This window comes from Coloeus monedula, assembly GCF_965178545.1.
Source record: "Coloeus monedula genome assembly, chromosome: 6".
In the NCBI taxonomy this organism is placed as follows: domain Eukaryota; kingdom Metazoa; phylum Chordata; class Aves; order Passeriformes; family Corvidae; genus Coloeus; species Coloeus monedula.
The window spans coordinates 35262263-35282014 of NC_138786.1; the positions used below are offsets into that span (position 1 = coordinate 35262263).

A 19752-nucleotide genomic window follows, 5' to 3' on the forward strand; every position below is an offset into this window, starting at 1 on the left:
TAGATCAAAACATTAAAGGTCACATTCTCAAACCCTTGCTATCTACAGATATATAGCTACTTGTGTATTCTATACTATGCAAGCATTTATGCCTCTCAACACAAAACCTATGGTCACACTATATTATAGAAGATGTGGCTCTGCTATCCACACTCAACCAAATAAATAAGCTAAGCAAATAACAAGTCCTAGTTATTGTAATTAATGCATTTTCATAAAGTGTTGCAAAGGACTCAGGAGAACATGAACAAATGACCACTCCCACAATGAACTGAAGTGCAGGTATACCAGCATCAGCTGCCAAAATAAAAGGATTTTATGCAAGAAGTAGTGCTATATATTTAGCAATATTTGCTAAACATTGTTTTGCAACCTAATCTAGTAAATGTTCTTTTCCAACTGATGACACTAGGAATTCACAGGGAGATGAGTTTGAAAGAAACATTTCTAAGCTTAAGAGCTTGGTAGGACTTTCAATCTGTTACGTACATAGCTGCATGGCAGATGCTATAAAAGGGCCTAAAACTCATATCCCTTATCTGTTTGTCATTTCCCTTGTTTTTATAGTTCCTTCCAGAGAAAATATAATTCCACTCCTTGCATGTCATAGGGCAGTGGTCAAGGGCTTCTTTTTTGTACCATGACTTTAGGTAGTAACTGGCCTTGATGCTAGGTACTCAGGTACTAACCAAGACTTGAGTAGTAACACAATTTGATGCACCATAGTTAAGATGCTTAGGTGGCTGATCAGAGCACAACTTTGAAGAAACCAAGGGAGTTAGTCACAAAAATATTTTGCTATAAAAAGAACACTAAATCACTTTGTGAGCACATAATATGAGCCACATTTTTAACTTCTAATTATGTTGTTTTACTACTGGAGAATTGTATTCATAAGCCTATTACATATTAGTACAACTTTGTCTTGAGATAGCTCAAGGTGGGCTGTATAGTCCAAATTAAAGGAATAATTCCACAACTATTTAATATAGGGTTGATTTGTTTTATTTTATTTTTGGTAGTTTTTAGTTTAAATCACTGTTCACTTGCCATTTGCAGCTAAAGGACACTACCACACTTTGTAGCATAAGGTAAGAAATGCCGAAATATCTGAGGAGAGGACTGTCCTAGAAAAAATGCAGGATTCCCAAGATTTCAAAAACTCGAACCTCAGTAACCCCTTCTATTCTTACTTCTACCTATTGCTCTATCTCACACCACAGCTGCATGCCAAAGTAGACCACAAGAGGCCTACAGCTGAAGCAAACAAGGTTCTTACTTGGCTCTTCACAAAGAAAAGAGAAAGAAAAGTATGGAAAGACAAGAAGAAAAAACCCCATATGACTGAGTTTTAACCTCCTCCCCTGTTTCCCATTAAAATTTACTTCGCATATTCCACTGAGTTATTTATTTTTTGAGAATCTGCACTTAAACTTGTATCTTATATTTCCAGATGGCTTTTGAATAAAGAATGCCTGGTTCACCAATCAGTTAAGTAACAGCTCAGTTTTCACTTTCTAGAACTGTTCAAACTCACCCGATTAGGATCTATACCATTGACCTGGCGAAGCTGCTCGAGCATCCACTGCGTTCTCCTGACAAATGACGTAGAGCCTTCAAATTGCTTCACCTTCGTTATAGATGCTTGAGCTGGTTTCTTGTTCGTCACTGAACATATAAAAAAATATAACTGAAATGGGCTTTGTGATTCAGAAACAGGCTGTTTACTTCACTTATCAGTAGCTGTTTTGCTGGTGTATTTTCTACAATGTCCCATGAAGCAAACACATGTCACTAATTCTGACAGTAGAATGCATTCTCTTCCCAGTATAACATACTGAAAAGCATATTCCTTATTGTCAGAATGGTGGTATGATGCCAAACAAGCTGTCTACTATTTAAAATTGGATATATTTTAGCCATCATCAACTTAAGTTACCAACATCCTGTAAAAAAAAAACCCAAAATAACAACAAAGGTCTTTCCATTTCATTCTTATAATCACAGAATCACGGAATGGTCTGCATTGGAAGGGACCTTAAAGAACATGCAGTTCCAGTCTCCCTGCCATGGTCAGGGACACCTGTCACTAGACCAGGCTGCTCAGAGCCCCATCCAGTCTGTCCTAAACAGTGACAGGGCATCCACCACCTCTCTGGGCAACTTGTTCCAGCGCCTACCACCCTCCCAATAAAGACTTTTTTTTTACAAATATCTAACTTAAACCCAGTCTCTTTCAGTGTGAAGCCATTTCCCCTTGTCCTGTCACTACATACTCTTGTAAAAAGTCCCTCTCCAGATTTCTTGTAGGCTCTCAGACACTGGAAGGCTGCAATTAGGTCATCCCAAAGCGTTCTCTTCTTCAGGCTGAACAAACCCAATTCTCTCAGACTTTCCTCACAGGAGAGGTGCACCATCAATTACCTTACTGTTCTCTTTCCCCCATGCTAATTTGCTTAAGTTCCTCATACTCAGCACTGAGTATTAGTAATTTCTTTCTCATCCTCTCAATTTAGGAAACAGAGAAGGAAAACAACCCCAACAACACAACCATGTAAGTATATGTACCTTTTTAAAAAATCCTGTTACTTTCGACTGAATTTCATGTTGCTGACTGAAAAAAACAAAGTATTTTTTCCGGTCTCTTCATAACACGGCACATATAGATCATGCTTGTATAACACTACCAGCATTTGTGACATTTGATTCCCAGTCAAGAGACACAGGTATATGCACTTACTACACTGTAAATCCATCAAGTCAGACAAACAGTGTGTGAAAAACAGAGGTATAAGAATTAAGGAACTAAAGTTTGCTTAACACGTCCCTTTCCAAATATTAGGTACCACAAATAACAACCATTAATAAGAATGATATTACTTATTACAAACAAAATGTATGCTTAAAAACACAAATAAAGAAGACTGCTCTTATTTTGGAAAATAATAAAAAAGGCAATATAAATGCTCAAATTAGTGTATCATTAAGTCAGAGTCAGGTTTTCAAAGAGTACTTAATAAGGCTAACTTTTCAACAGCAGGAAAACTGACTTGCTGCATTAGATGTTTTCCCTAAAAAAAATTTCTTCTAATCAGTATAACTCCATGAAAGTTCTACAAGCAGCTTTAGGCACTTTCTGTAGTCAAACATGCATTTTGTTTACATGTTACTTATCTGTTGCTGTATGTTAATTCACTCCCAAACACATTTCCACTTTCTGTGAAGAAATAATTTGTATAATCATTGTATTGCATAATCTACTAAAGCTGGTGTGTCATCTATTTTTTTTCTACTTAAACTCTTTCCAAAAATAATGTCATCCATATGGTCCGCCAAATAAGAGTATTATTGGAAAAGTCGCTTTTCTCTGCTTTTAGATGCTGGCAGTTAAAGAAAGCTTCTAAAATAATCAAGACTTAAACAGCAAGACTGCTTATTTTTGTGCACCCCATTGGCCCAAACAACCAGGAAAAGTAAGAGACTTCCCACTCTGAAAATGTGCATGCTGCATGCACTTCTATACCAAGGGACACAGTTAAACAGTAAGTAAATACTGATGTAATACCTTATCATTCCATGAAGTTAAAAAGTTAATATTGATTCTTAGGATCAAAATTTTAAAATGCACAGATCAGCATCTTGATGTTAAATGTACTTAGGAACAGATTAGCAAAGGCAGATTAACATGAAAAGCTCTTTTCAACATCTCAGATTTAAACGTTTTCAGTTCTGTGTGTGTTTGTGAAAGTCCAAACACCTTTATCAGAACTGAACTTGATGAACAGAAAATTAATTTCCAAGGAAATTTTAGTAGGTTAAAAAAAAAAAAACAAAACAACCAAACCAAACAAAAAAACCCCTAGCATTCTACAAGGCAGATAATTGATTTTAAGAAGTTACCTTGAAATAGAAAGCACAGCTGGACTCAGTATATTGATCAGACTATTGACAAGAATGTAGTAAACAGATTGCCAGAAATCTCCTCACTGACAGCAGAAGCACTGAGAGCCAAACTGATGCATGGTGCAGTACATGACTTAGAATCTTACATCAAATAGTACACAGCACAGAAGACCAATGCTGTATCAGAAAGGTAGCAGCAAAATTAGACCAGAATGACTACTGAAATGCAAAGACTGATATTACTAAGAAGGGAGATTAGTATTAAAGATTCATTGCTTGCTCAATGGCCCATGCATCCAAATGTAACAATCCTAAAAAAGCAAGGGTGTCAGGAAACTTATCTATACCTGCAGCGTATATGCAGGTTCTGTTTCTACTGCAAGTCTACACGGCACTGACTGGGAAACAAACTCAAAAGCTGTACAGACATATGTGCCTATCTTCTCTAAATTTACTTTTTATGTATTCATGTCTTTTTTGTCAACTCCAATGACCACTTTGAAATACTTTACAGAATTCTACTAGACCAACTTTCATATATATTCTACAAAACAGTACTAATTGAAGGCTATTTAACAGTGGCACAACTTTTATGGCCTGCAGATTATTCTCTTTCCACGCAAAATGGGCAATGATCTACTGCTGAATCAGCCATGTATTAAAAAGAAAAAACTGTGCATACTGTATGTACGTCACATATATAATTAACACTAGCAGCACTACAAAACAAAGGGTTTGACACTAGGAAGCACCAGACAGAATGATTGCATGATCAAACACTTGTTTTCCCCCTCAGAATCTCATGGATAACCAGTAACGAAATGTATAGCCTTAAACTTTAATACAGCAAACTTCTCATTGTTCTGAAGGCATCTACATGGCATGCATTCTAGTGCTCTTGAAAACAGGGGTCATTGCATCTTTCAAGGTGAGAATACCAAATTTTACAGATGATAGTTAAACACTAAATATCTAATCTCAGCATCTCCAGAAATTGGTTCATTTGACATATCCAAAATCTACTTCTCCAAACTTCTCTACACAGCACTTTTAACAATCTATGAACAGCAGCTTTATCTTCAGTTGAAGCCATTAGTGCTCTGTACTGCAGTGAAAGAGTCACATTGCATTTCCAAACTTCATCACCTCCCAAAAATGCCTGTTAGTGATGAACTACAGAAGCACCTCGATTAGATGATTGTTTCTGTATCATCCACCACACAGTAACTCTGGGAGAGGCCAAGAGGGCTACTCTTCTATGGAGGAACTTAAAAGGATCTTGGGTATGTCAGTCACCTTAGGCAGAAATTCAGCCTTAAGCTAAATGATGCAATCCTCTTGGGAAAATGGCAGTTCCTCCTTTACATCTCACACTCATGATTATTGTGCAAACAGATCTAGTTGCATTTCACCTTTTGTGTCTTAGTATTTTAGGAAACAGCTTGCATTTCTATAGCATTCAAAAACCCAGCTACCCTTGAACCCACCAAACATGCTTTAAAACCATCACTTAGTCCATGACAGCTTGACAGTAATATGGCAGTCACTGTAACTCTGAGAAACCCTTTGGCAGTCAGGAAAACCATCCTCACTAGCTGCTCATTATGCTGCTTGAAAAACTAGAGCACTTCACCAGCCACTGAGTGGGGGTTACCTTGCCAACATGTAAAAAGTATTTTCTAAAAAATGAAAAAATGTGGAAGCAACCTAGACACATTCCCTCTCTGACAAATCATTTAGGTATTTTTGCTAAGACCTTACACAATCATTATCTACCTTAATAGAAGGCAATTATTTAAGTTATGCTTCAACTTTAAGTGGTTTTTTTGTTTGCTTTGACTATTTTTAAATTGTAACACTATGCCTTCCAAACAAGAAGCTGTAGCAGCGTGGACAAAATACATTTATTTGGAACCCATCAATAAATGGTTGGTTCATATGGCATTTCTGTGTGTCACAGATGGAAATAAGATTTCTTCTTTTTAAGCAACATACAGTTATCAGTGAAGTAAGAAAATGTGTGAGAAATCAGCTACAGCAATTTATGATGGAAGACATTGAGAGGTTTGATTTTGTCACTTTTTTGGACTTGTCCGTTTCTTTCTATGTGGTTTTAGTTTGTTTTTAACACTAGATTAACATACAACCCAAAGTTGATGAGTCAGAAACAGCACTAGTTCTTCTGGCATTGAAGACATTTTAACCATTTTGCATAATAAATAAAAATAGGTTGCAGTATTAAGTTTCACAGATGTATTTAACGCCGGAGAAGCATGCATTTAAGTGAAATACTCACTTCAAAATCAGATCAAAGAATACAAGGCAGAAATAGATCAGAACTAGCTTTAGAGAATATGTGACGGAGTCAGAAAAGTCATTGTTCTCATCATTTGGAACACATGGAAACAGAAGTATTTGAATTCCAGACCTCATTTAGAATCCAGTCCCACATGCATGTCCAGCAGCTTAAGCAGCAAATCAATACAGCTCCTCGTACACAGAAAGCTGTATTTAAAGTTATAAACTGTCATGGAGTTACAGTTCATCTCATCTGCTGCCTAGAATGTATTTTTTTTTTTTTTTTCTCCTCTAAAGTAACTTTACTTGAATGAAAAACCTAAGCTGAAAACCAATCCCTTAAATACCTACCACACAATACTTTGCCTTGAGAAACAGTCTGAAAGCTCTAAACCAATCCACTATGAACTTTTATTTATTTTTCTTTAAGTTTGGATCTATAAATTTAATAGCTCAAACTCTAGGTAAATAGGCATCTCATGACAAATGGCTTAAATACGTTACAAAATTTTAGTCATTTTGTGATGCATTTCTAGTGCACTGAAGGGAGAAATTTAAAAGCATAAAATTTTGAAGCAGGCAGTGGCTGCTGCAACTCTTCACAATGTAACAAGGATTTGCTTTATCTGGGCACTGTACAGATTGATAAATTAAACAGCCTTAACTTATATTGCTGTTGTGTCACCAGCTCTTGATAAACCAAACGAACAAAAAAAATTGAGATAATCAAAAACTCACTTTCATGAAACTGTTTCATTTGTGAAAGTGAGGCTGAGACCTGCTCCTGAGTAGGCCTGTGAAGTCCTCTGAAGGCATTGGCTATATGTGAAGTTCTATCGAAAAATATTTATCAATTAAATGTTATACCATGATCTAGCTGTATATCAAATGCTGTACAGTGGATACTCATCCACCAGTTCACAAGGAAACAATTATGCACAGTTCTCCAAACTGGCTCTTAATAACTAGGGGTGGAAAAATCCTTAGAATGCACTCAAGACAGCCTTTCAAAAAAACATCTCTGATGAAGAAAACGTTGAACTCAATACCATTCAGTGTGATGTGATTTCATGGTCACTGAATCTAGAATTTAATCATTCCTATCTTTTAGAATCATTCCTATCTTTATGGTAGCAGAACTCCTAAAGTTCTCATAAAGCAGAACTCTTCAGACTGAGACTAAGTCTAAAAATTGCCAGGAGTTCCCTAAACAGCTTTTGATTCAGACAGAATAAAGAGAGCAAAATTAAAAGCAGGAGTACATTTTAACTAAAAATATTATTTAATAGCTAATACAGATTTTACTAGGAAATAGATAAAATTATGTATTAGAATTTGTGTCAGAAATGTTTCTTCTTCCCAAGCCAGTTCTTAAGAAAAAGGAGTAGGTTATGAACAGATTGTGGCAGAGATACTCCTCTATACATTCCAGTTCTTGAGAGCTACATATTGAAATGCTGTCTTTTCCCTCTAAAATTCTGTTTGTTCAATTACACCTAATTCTTATTCTGCAAGTCCCTTCATTCCTAGCTGCCAAGGAAACAACTATTTCTTAAACTTGCAAATAGCTCATTGACTAAATTTCTGACAGTCACATACACAACCCTGGTATGATATGGCTACCAGTTAGGCTGATCTTAGAATGGTTTGGGTTGGAAGGGACCTCAAAAATCATCTAGTTCCATGATGATTGGCATGGGCACGGATACCTAAGGATCTGCAGTTTCTGATCATGGAAAAAATAGTGACTTTTTTTATCTTTGTCCAGTTGCTACTAAATTCTGCAACTGGACTTTTTGATTCAGAGGACAAAGTACAAGTAATTTGTGGAAATGCCCCAGAAGTTTGAGAAATAAATTTTTCTTGGATTTTCTTTCAAATGTCGAAGTACAAAGGCCCAAAGAAAAGACAACATTAAGATATCTATGAGGACTGACCCCCATTTGCTATTCTCACCTATGTAACTCCAAAACACAAGGCAAGAAAAGATGATCTATCTCTATTCCTCCAACATGAGCAGCTCTTCTTTCTGTCACTATAACAACCTTACAATTGTTTTCCCCCCATTTCAAAATCTTACCCACCCTGTTTTCTTCCCAAAGCAAGGAAACGAGGACTAGGCAGGGGAAAGGACACTAAATCATATCCCCTTAATGCTTATGATAGTAGAAGTTTGTATTACTCTGTTCTGCAAGGCTCCAAGGTAGTTCAAACTACTACTGTTCAGGGGACATGCTCCCACAAGCTAACCTCCAGAACTTTCCGCCAATCAGACAAATCAAGCTGAGAATTAATATGGAGCAAACAGGTGCATTCTGACTTACTTAGGTATTGAGCAATAAGGACAAGACACATGAAACTGTCTTAATATACCATGTGAATTTTAGGAAAACTATTTGCAGTCGGCTTCAGGTGACGGTTGTGAGGTTTGCTACTTGTCAATTCCAGCTTTGAGTTTGAGCACCAAAACTTGTAGTGTTTAATGTTTTCTCAGAACAGTTTTAATGAATACTGATTTAATGTGCAGTCTGAATTAATTCTAGAACTTTGAGTCTTCCCACTGTGATTGCCCAACTATTACCTTCTGCACATCTGCCACAGTTCTTAGACTCCAACTATCTGTAATACAAAGAGGTGCTCTGAGAAGACTGTGGTAAAAAGAACTCAGACTTACGTTGCCACTTCCAGGATTAATTTTTTTTTAGATACAGAGCAAAGAAAGGATATGTTTGCAGCAAAAGACAGGTACCCTCACCGAAAATAAACAAAAGCAGCTAAAACTGGGGCAAGTTTAAATTCCCGCTTGCTGGTCAAGGCTTGCCAGGTGTCAAAATGTTCAGAAGTTGAGGCTTGACTTCACAGAATGGCATCTCCTATTTTTGCCCATATTTCCTCTTCCTTCATTTGACAGTGCTGCTTTCTCACCATCTGGGATCTAAGGAACTGAAAGCAGGGACAAGCAGCACAGTCCCACCTTCTCCACTTGCCAAATAGGACATGAGGATGTAAGTGGCCCTAAATACATAGCAGTATAACCAAACATTGATTCCTTCTGTTTCTTTATGCACAGCATAATGTTTTGACATAAAATTGGAAAAAAGAGAAGCTTTCAGATACAAGAGGCAAACTACTCCTAAGTTTAAACACATACCAGTTTTCCCACAGCCCTTCCCAATAGTTCAGAAAACAATATGCATCATCTGTCCGCTTAAATCAGCTCTACTGCATCACTGCCTGTAGCAAGTTGCCAGACTCATGCTTCAGGATAAAAATGTATGAAATACATCTACCCTTAATTAACACATATTCATACATTCTTCAAAATGTAGCTTTATGTAAGTAACGAATTCTTTTTCTACATGCAAGTTACCTTTATCTGTTGAATAGTAAAAGAAAAATCAAGCATTAAAAAAATCAGTTAACCTGGTATTTCAGGTTAAAATATGTGCTGTATCTTCCCAAGAAAAGGGACTAGACAAAAGTGTTTTCAGGTGCCTTTACATTTAAAAAACACAAAAAAATTGCTTTGAGTCGCAATGAAAAAAACTTTTTTTTGTTCATGTGTATGACACCATAAATTGTGAGAATTGAAGACAGCCTGTATGAATTGTTGAGAATTGTTGAGAGCTTGTATGCTTTCTAAACATACACTGACTGCATTAATAACAAACTGCTGCTTACAGGCAGAGTGCCTTGCCTTTTGTTTTTTCACCTAGTGATACTTACTTTTCATAGAACCAAGTAAATACTTGGCCTTAAAAGCAGATTTTATGACTATTCAAACACCTGAACCCCCCCATCATCCATACACATGACAGAAGACTCATCTTTCATTTCCATCAACATTTTAAAGCTAGAAATATAGAAAATTTTCAGTTTTAAATTAATAGCTTGCTTAAATTATTCTTCAAATACTACAGCAATATAGTTTAAGTTACTGATGTCAAGGCAACTGCTTTTCATAGTAGCAAAGACAGATGTAGGTAACAGTGGCAAGAATGGCAGACTTCATTTTGTTGCCAGAGAGAAAGCTTCTGCTTAACTGCAAATATCTGGAATCTTATTAAACACATTTTCACTTCCAGAATGATGACTGAACTTCCAGGTTTTGTTTGAATTGCCTTTTACTACTTTATATTGCAAAGCAGCCAACTTTCAAACTTTTCCCACCTCCTTTTTCCTGCACACAGCCAGCTGCATTTGAGGACTCCATATATTTCTAGTCAAAACCAGCAGATTTATTGTGTGTATGTTTTTAGTTAAAACCTAGCTGAGAGGACAGGATGCTGCTCAGGCAGATCTACCAAAGCAGGGTTACTGTAGGGAAAGATAATAGGTATTCCAGCCAGGTCCCAGGGAAGAAGGATGAATTTCCCACAACCCAGACACCAGAATCTTCATCAGGGCCCTCTTAATTAGTGTAGAGCTCCTGCTGATCCTGACCTAGAGCATTTTACATTAGCAGTTCACCCTGTCCTGGCATGATAGAGCCTCGTCTCTTAACTGGAGACTATTTGGTGATTGAGAACTTCAGTTCATTCTATTTGTCTGGATCATCTATACCTTCAATCTTCTTTGCTCTATTTTCCTTCAAAGGAAGGCAACATCCTACACAGACTTTGCTGAACGGGATACATTAAAATCACCTTGTAAGCATTTATGCACACTGCAGAAAATCTCACTTCAATTTAGCTGAGAAATCAAGGCTCAAGATACAGACTACAGTGAATATCTGTGTGGGTTGTATTTTTATCACATTCTGGTCATTTCAGCACCTGCAACTGTGGGGAACCAATTAAAATCAATACTACAAAAGTACTTGTGAACTTAAGTAGAATTTGGCGTAATTCCCGTACAAGTTAACAGATGTGCATCCGCAGCAGAGAGTACACTAGGAATTACCTCACCAGCCTGAAAACAATGTTTGAACTTCACAGCAAGTGTCCTGAGAGACAGGAAGAGGCTCTGGAAAATTAAAGGCTGAATTTGTTACTCAGTAACTCATACAAAGAGCATGGTATATAACAAAAAAGTGCTCCATTTCTAAGCTTGCTTAGATAACTTGACAGGCTTCAGGTTCTGAAACAAATTGGCCAATGACTTTTAAGATCCTACATTCTAGGAGAATCCTGTTGTAACAGGATAGAGGGTTTACTGGAGCTTTTAAAGTTACTTAGAAAACTGTGTTTTCTTGATTTTGCACTGGATCAATGACCTAAAACACAGCAGATGAGACTGCTACTGAAGAAAATACTTTCCATGCAGCAGATGCAAGAAAGAACTACTAACAGCCATTCAAGACAAAATCCCCAGTTTTTGCTATACAGTGGCCTAAGTCAGAACAGCAGTGGACAAATTATTCCATACACTTACAACTCAAACTCTCAGAATTCTAGAGAACCCTGCACATACATATGTGGTATGATAACATCTATATCTCAATATAAGCAACTAAAAAAGTCTGGTAGACTTTTACCACCTAAGGCTATGAAGAAATTAAAACACACACATCCCCAAACCAATAAACTCCCCAGAAACGTATCAGCGGGGAGGTACAAGGACTGACTACAGGACAGGTCAAGAAGGAAGGAAAAGTTTAGCAAAAGCCAGTTATGTAAATCCCATCCATTCAACAACAAAAACCAGTACCTCAGCCTATGAAATACTCTACCCACAGTTTACAACCCACAATACATTTACTCAGGCTAAGCCACATGCCCATCTTTTCTTGCATCTTATTGCTGCAAGTGTAATAATTACCATGAAGGGACATTTTTACACGATGATGGTTTTTGCTGTCTGAATTATTTTTTATAAATAAACAACCACAATAAAATACAGCTACAACACCTGCATTTCAGGTTGTCCTTAGCCTAAGATACAAAAGTAGAAAAAAAAATCTCTAAAGTATGTATATTCTCTTTTTTTTTTTTTTTTTTAACTTGAATTAAGTACATTAAAATAAGACCAGCAGTACTATTGCTATGAGATCTGGGAGAAAGCTCATGTTATATGTCTCACACAAAAGCAGTGTTTTACAGATCAGCAGGTCTCATCTCTATCACAGGTATCCAGTAGTAGTCCAGAGAGTAATTTTTTTTGTATTTCATACAAAGCAGTTAAGGAATGAAAAACCTCCTTGAACAGTAATTTTAAAAGCTATTCCACTAAAGAAAGGTCCGTCAAGCAACATTTTGTGGTGAAAGAGAATTGTGCACTGCTAAGTCTCACTTTGATATGCAATTAGAGGACAGCTGAAGGACTTTCCTAACAGCTTACATATCCCAGAACACAGACTGTATAACTAGCACAAGTTTAAGGTGAAGGTCACCTCTCTAAATTGGAACTTCATGCCTACACACACTTTTTCAAAACTTTACACAAAAGGCTGACTTTCCAAAGTCACATAGAAAAGTGATTTATGATGAGGTACTTAAATAATAAAGTATTTTGACAATGTACATTCTCAGACTGTTCAACTGAACAAAAGATTAATATCTAAAATCATAGATACAAGACATCACAATAAACTTAATTAAGTGGAAATATCCAGTAGGTTGTCAGAAAAGCCAAAAACTCCTGTGGCAAATGTATTGCTGTCTGCAGCTTTCTTCCATGAAATCTCAGCAAGTCAATTACAACACATATTTTTTTAATTGTCTGAATTAGTGCTTCCCCAGAACTAATTGTAAGAAACAACATCAGAAAAACTGTTTGCAGTTCTTTCTCAACAATTTTACTGACTTCAAAGATTTTCAGCAGGTTCATTAAATTTACTAGATTTAAGACTAAACATTTCAAGTGCATGCCACCAGCTTTTTTTCAGTTTAAATTATTTTTCATTGGAAGGAGGCCTATTGATTTGTGAATAGAAATGTACAGTTCCTTATTTTACAGGATTACTTATTGCTGTTTTATGGGCATATTTCTTACAGGAATATACTCCACGTAGTCCTTTTAGACACCAGATTTTTTGCCCAGTCATGTGGAAGGGTATGCCATCCTCTGTATTCTCAAATGAAATTTGGCTTCAGATTTAATCTATCAGCTGTGAAGCTATGAATCACAGAATTGTCAGGGTTGGAAGGAACCTCTGGAGATCATACAGTCCAACTTCCCTGCCAAGGCAGGATTACCTAGAGCAGGTGACACAAGAACTTGTGCAGGTGGTTTTTGAATGTTTCCAGAGAAGAAGACTCCACAACCTCCCTGGGTAGCCTGTTCCAATGCTCTGCCACCCTCAGTGAAAAGAAGTTCTTCCTCATGCTGAGGTGGAACTTCCTGTGTTTTTGTTTCTGACCATTGCTCCTTGTCCTGTCACTGGGCACCACTGAAAGGAGTCTGGCATTATCCTCTTGGGATTTGAAATATTTATAAATGTTAATGAGATCCCCTCTCAGTTGTCTCTTCTCTAGACTAAATAGGCCAAGCTCTTGCAAGTCTCTCCTCACAGGAGATGCTCCAGACCCCAAATCATCCTTGGAGCCACCATTGGACCTTCTCCAGCAGCTCCTTGTCTTTCTTGTACTGAGAAGGCCAGAACTGGACACAGCACTCCAGATGTGGCTTCACTAGGGCTGAGTACAGGAGCAGGATCACCTTCCTCAATCTGCGGGCCGCACTTGTCCTGATGCACCCCAGGATATCACTGGCTCTCCTGGCAGCAAGGATACACTGCTGGCTCATGGTCAACTTGGAGACAACTGTTTCCAAAGAAAAGCAGAACATGGAAAATAGCCCACTGGCTGAAGTACAAAGACCACCTAAAAAGATTTTTAAGAAGCCTCTTCTATTTTTGTTATTTTACATACTACTGTCCCCATGCTGCTTCCCTTTGTACAAAATTAAAAAAAAAAAGAAATCCCCAAAACCTAAAAAAAACCCCCAAAATAACCAACCAAAAAAAACCCTAAGCAAACAACAGCCCACAATCCTTTTCTCCTTTTTAGCTTGGCTTGTAATGAAAGTAGTTTTCAGATTAACAGACACTTGCTAAAGCCTTCCAAACACTGTCATCCTACCAAAATAGATACAGTGAAGAGAAGGAAAACTAACAGACCCAATGGCATAGGTTCTTTCACTACAAGAAAGACTTTTTGACACATTAAGTCAAACATTAAGAAGCCAGATCTAAAGGTACAGTTGAAATGTGATATGAAGCCACAGGAGAAAATAAAATTCAGTTTGGAAACATACTAATGTTTTATTTTGGTTTCCGGGTCAAAACTGAAGAGTTATTTAACAAGTATGTGTAGACTGAATTAATTTTGTCCATCCTCTATAAATGCCAACAACAGAAGCTACTACTACAAATGTACACTCAATTTCACTCTACCAAGTACCAATTATCAAGTCACAAAGCTCCCAATGAGCATAAGATTAAAAAAAAAAAAAACAAACTGTTTAAAATATTTGTACCTCCAAACCGAAATATCTCACTGATACATAAGGTAAGTAGAAATCCAAAGAACCAATTAAAAAAAATGAAGTCAGAACTTAAGAAAGTTATTTTTATACTACACATTAGTGGTGACCATTCAATGCACAATAAATAGGAAGCACTCAGTAGTATAACATCCAAGTGCTATAGCATGCACCAAAGAATTTTGGTATTGGCTACTAGATTGTACTTATATGTCACTTTTTCTGAAAGATTAAAACCAGTGACCCTCCTCCAGTAAGATGCAATTCCATAAGTCTTTCTCCTCCTTCACAGGGCAAGAAATAAGCCACTATTTTCAACATTTCCAATATATAGACTAAAATGCAAGACTTTGGCTTATTTAGAGATTTACAGATGGAACTAGGAGATAATTAGTGAAGTGTACATCTCAAAAGCTGTGTAAGAAGACATCTACGTTCTGTGAACTGAGTTGGCCTTTTGAAGGGTTATTAATCCTCCCTACAGGGCCAACTGATCTGACAAATCAGGTCCTCTTAGTTAAGGTCTATGAACAGGAAATGCATACTAACACCTGGTTTGAAACAGATCAGCAGATTAGAGTTTGGGTACTATCTCATCTAAGCTTGGTCTGCTGTGGCATACTTTGTGAAAAACTGAAAAATAAAAAAATTCTTTCTATGAAAAGTATAAAATGCACCAAAATTGTTACACATCTACCCCATATATCTGCTTTTCAAAACCAAGCAAAAAACCCCAATCTGAAACAAAAAAACTGCCATGTAGCCAGAAATAAACTCATGTCTGTTAAAAGCACTACTGCTTGTTTCTTTTTTTTCTTGTTTTGAAGTACCTGAACAATAGAATTTTATCTGTCCAAGTAGATAGGTATGAATTATTTGGCTAAAAGTGTGTGTTTTGCCTGACTGTATTGGACCAATTTCCTACCAGAAAACAGCCAGTGAAAGTATAAATGAGTTGACAGTACACAAAGGATAAGGTAAAAGCAACTCACACTGAGGGAAGAATACATTTTTTTAAAGCAATATCCACAGTGTTCCTGGACACAGTACACTAATAACAGCCTTTGAGAGGGGAAAAACCAATTATTATCTTTTGCAGATTTTGTGTATTAGTAATACATTTATATTTATAGCCAAATTAAAAACAGGTGGAAGGAAAAAAGAGTTGCTCCCCAGATCCAGATTTCTCCTACATTCAAAAGGTTAAGACTAAAGATATTCTGAAGCAGATAAATGCAACAGTTTGAAGGCTGCAAATGGAGAAAAAAACGCCCAAAGAACAGGCATGAAACATACAGAGAGTTTGGATCAGAGAGATCTAAAATCTCAAATATTTAAAGCAGTTTCACTATCTAGGACACTCAACAGCTTGAACTTGAGGCACCAGATGTGCCCCCTTAGCTTCCAGCCATGCTGTGAATGTTGGTACAAGAGCTATAATGGATGGAGCTGCTGGCTGTCTTGGTGGGTGATTCTACAGAGAACATTAGTACCACTGCAATCAAATTTTTAAAAAACTCTTGCTTTTTAAAAATCAGGAGAGGAAAAATACAATGTTACAGTAGTGCAAAAAAACCCTAAACCATGTTGGTATCTGGAGGACAGAGAATTCTCCAAACTAGGATAAATACGGTAGGATCACTTTACAGAGGGGAGGGGTAAAAAAAAAGAAAAAGGCACTAAGAACAGACTGGGTATGAAGAAATGCTGAAAAATCCCCAACAATCTGAATATAGAGAGAACTGATACTACAAGCAGAATTATAACACCTTGAAGGTTTGCTCCTACTATTGTCACTATGTATTCATTGCAAAATGCAATGAGAGGGGTGTATTTTAAAGTGGATGAACTGGTTATTACATCTCCCTGTACTTTAACTCTTCTAACTGATTTTCAGCTTTCCTGTAGTAGGAACTGAGGTGCAGACCAGCATACAATAAGGCAAATTTGGTACCTGGCAAGACTGTTACAATGTGAAAAAACCCACAAAAAATATCGGCAGGTTTCCTAAAACTAAGTATTTGAATTTATGAACTTTAAACACAAGCAGATCTAAAGACGTGCACAACCTGAAAAATGAAATCTGACAGTGCAGCTTTTCTGTCTCATGGCATCTTATCTCATGACTGACTTTTTTCAGTCCTTTGCGGTGCATTGAAGGTAACAGGGTGGATAACATATACCACACTATATGTTTTACAAGAAACTCTGGAAACACACTTGATATGGAAAATGCATTTGATTTCTTCCCGCCAGACCTAGAAGGTTCAAACAAGACCAGATGAAAATAATTATTCTGATTTATTTAAAACTTAAGACCCTAAACGTGGCTACTTCTTGTATTTACTGTAATCTTTTGAGAAGGCTCAGGACACTTGCCGCCTAAATCATGAGAAAACAGGTAATTTGTGTTCACTTTCATATATCTGTTGCCACACCTAAACTAAAGCAGAACACATCAAGCCCACCCACTCTACAGCAGAATACAGAAACATGCCAAATAAAGCTACATCCATCCAATAGTTCAAGAATGAACATGTAACAGCCACCACTGAAAAGCAAAAAAAGATTCAAATACCAACTTTAATAAGTAAGACTTGACTGCGGGATTTCCCCATGAGGGAGATTCCTCTGGAAAGTTAAAATCAAATTCAATTTCTCTCACAGCATAATATTGTTCCAATCTTCCCATACTACACTGCTAAATTTTGGAAAAGATAACCAACTAATTTATGACTGAACAGAGATACTTTTGTCAATACTCAGCAGGAGCAAGTATAAAACCAAGCTAGTTTTTTCTTGATAGAACTTTTCATCTCTCACTAAACATCTTGCGTTTGCCAGCATCCTAGTTCTTATGTATTGTACTTGTCATTCAAAGCAAACTCAATTCAGGACTAACAGATAGATCCAAACTCAATCTTCAGGGGAAAAAATGTCCGCTGGTATACAAGACAGCCTCAGAAAGCACCCAGCATGTTGACAGAGATTTAATCTGAATCTAATATTCTGCTTTTTCTGCAGAAAAGTTGTTGCTGCTTGTACCAATTCCATCACGAAACTTTAAAGAAGCTCCTGTACACAGCACTCAGATTACCAATATTTCCTGATTTCATGACAGACTGAGATTACTTTGCCAAAACACGCTAGAGTTCCTTCACTGTTGCCTGCTCATTTATACACGTCAGAATCACAAAAATGAATCTGACCTCTGAAGGTCACTAAGTCAAACCCCTGCTCAAAGTGGGGCAAACATCATCATTCAGTGAGGTTGCTTAATTGCAAAAGATAGTAAAACCAAATGCAGAACTTCACTTTCCCATGGTGATTTTTTCCTTTCCTCTCTTCTCCCCTTCTCTTTCTCTTCTCTCTAACTAATTGGGGTTTCCCCAACACTTGTCACTTTTGCCTTCTAGTTTTCTACTGTACACATCTAAGAAGAATGTAGTTCTACCTTCTACAGCCATGAAAAATTTAGGAAATAGAAGGCTGCAAATAGATCACTCTCCTCGGCCTTGTCTTCTCTTTTGATCTTTTCTAAACAAAACCCACTTCCTCAGAGTCTCCTCCTGTCATTAAGCTACACCTTCCTCAATAATTTAATTGACTGGTGCTGGAGTCTCAAATTTAACACTATGCACCTTAAACTAGGAGACTGAAAGTGGGTTTCCAGATGCAGTCGCGCATGCCCAGCTGAGGGGAATAATCACTCCTGCTGATCTGCAGGTTATGCCCCAGCTAATGAAGCTCAACATGCAGATCATCTTTGCTGCTGCAATAGTGGGCCACTGATCCCTGTCCAGCCTGTTTTTCCCATGAGGCTGCTCCAGACTTGACCAGGCAGCCCTCCACCCCAAGCAGTGGATTATTCCAGGCCAGGTGCAGAATTTCACACTTGTTTTGGCCCAACATCAGGAAGTCCCTTCCTGTTGCCCCATTTCCACATCTAGAGTCAGCTTATTAAAAGTCCTACCTCCAATTCTGTATCATCTGCAAACCTCAGGGAAGCATAGCACATTCTGTTAGCCTAGTAATGGAAAAGGACATGAACTAGGACTGGTTCCAGGATGAGCTTCCACACCCACCATGCCACCAGCAGCTATCCAGTTAGACACTGAACCACTGAGGAGACACAGAATCATGTCTTTGAACCCTGTGGTCCTCTCAGCTCTTCCCCTCACCTCGCAGTCCACCTCTCCTATCCAAATTACCCTATCTGCCTACAAGGACAGTGAAAGCCGTGCTGCTACACTGCTCCATGACTCTATTCCCATGTGAGTGAGTGATATTAGATTTACTTGGGTATTCATAAATTCCTTTACAAGCATTAATTTACTGCTGTAATGTAGAACAGTGAGCTATAGATATTCTGTCTTTTGGTGTCAGTTTTACATAATACGTAATTTTTACCCTCACCAATATTTTACTTATAGCATAATTATTGACAGCTCAGGGTCTTAAACACTTAGACCAATTCTGTAAGGCCAAACATAGTGTCTATGGGCCTAGCACTGAGCAGATTTGCAAATTAAATTTGATTTGTAATTTTCAATTTAAGTCACTTTTACATAAGCTTATAATGAGATCTTGAATGGACTCTAAAAATACACAGAAATTACATACTTACTACTCAGAAATAATTCTGTTATTCCACTTAACTGCCCTCTTGGTGTCAGCATTTACTTCCAATCAAATTCTATATTCTTAACATTTATGTCAGTCATTTTTACTGTGCAGACCACTCTATAAAAACTGCAAGCACTTTAAAGAAGGGGAATAAAGTACAAGAAAAAACCCATGGTATTTCTATCAGATTATACATTTTTCCTCTTGCCTCTATTCAAAATTAAACTCATACCAAGAAAAAGAAGAATCTCCAAACACCAGGACTAACAACTGGATTTTCAACATATACAAAACAATTGTATGAAATTTATTTTTCTTGTGTGGAATTTATTACTATGCAACTTACATGCATTTTTGTATTTCCAGTTACCTTTGTGAACAGGGGATTTTTTGTCAGTTGGTTATGATGTCTTGGGAGTTATGTTCTTATTCTTTGCTTTACATACCCCTAATACAGAAAATTCCCATCCCGAAAGAAAAGCTCCTCTGTCCTATCTGATG

At 37.2% G+C, this 19752-nt stretch overlaps 1 protein-coding gene across 3 annotated transcripts in view; it reads right to left on the minus strand.

The window, feature by feature from the left end:
• STXBP6 (syntaxin binding protein 6) overlaps positions 1-19752 on the minus strand; it is a gene marked incomplete at both ends in the record, with an annotated part of 56391 nt that overhangs the window by 12086 nt on the left and 24553 nt on the right. For 2 of the 3 annotated variants that reach the window (XM_082282792.1, XM_082282791.1), the window contains one exon: positions 1538-1668. The exons of the other annotated variant lie outside the window; for it this stretch is intronic. In XM_082282792.1, the coding sequence (XP_082138918.1) occupies positions 1538-1668 (131 nt within the window). The remainder of the gene's footprint in view (positions 1-1537; positions 1669-19752) is intronic. 3 annotated transcript variants of the gene reach the window in all.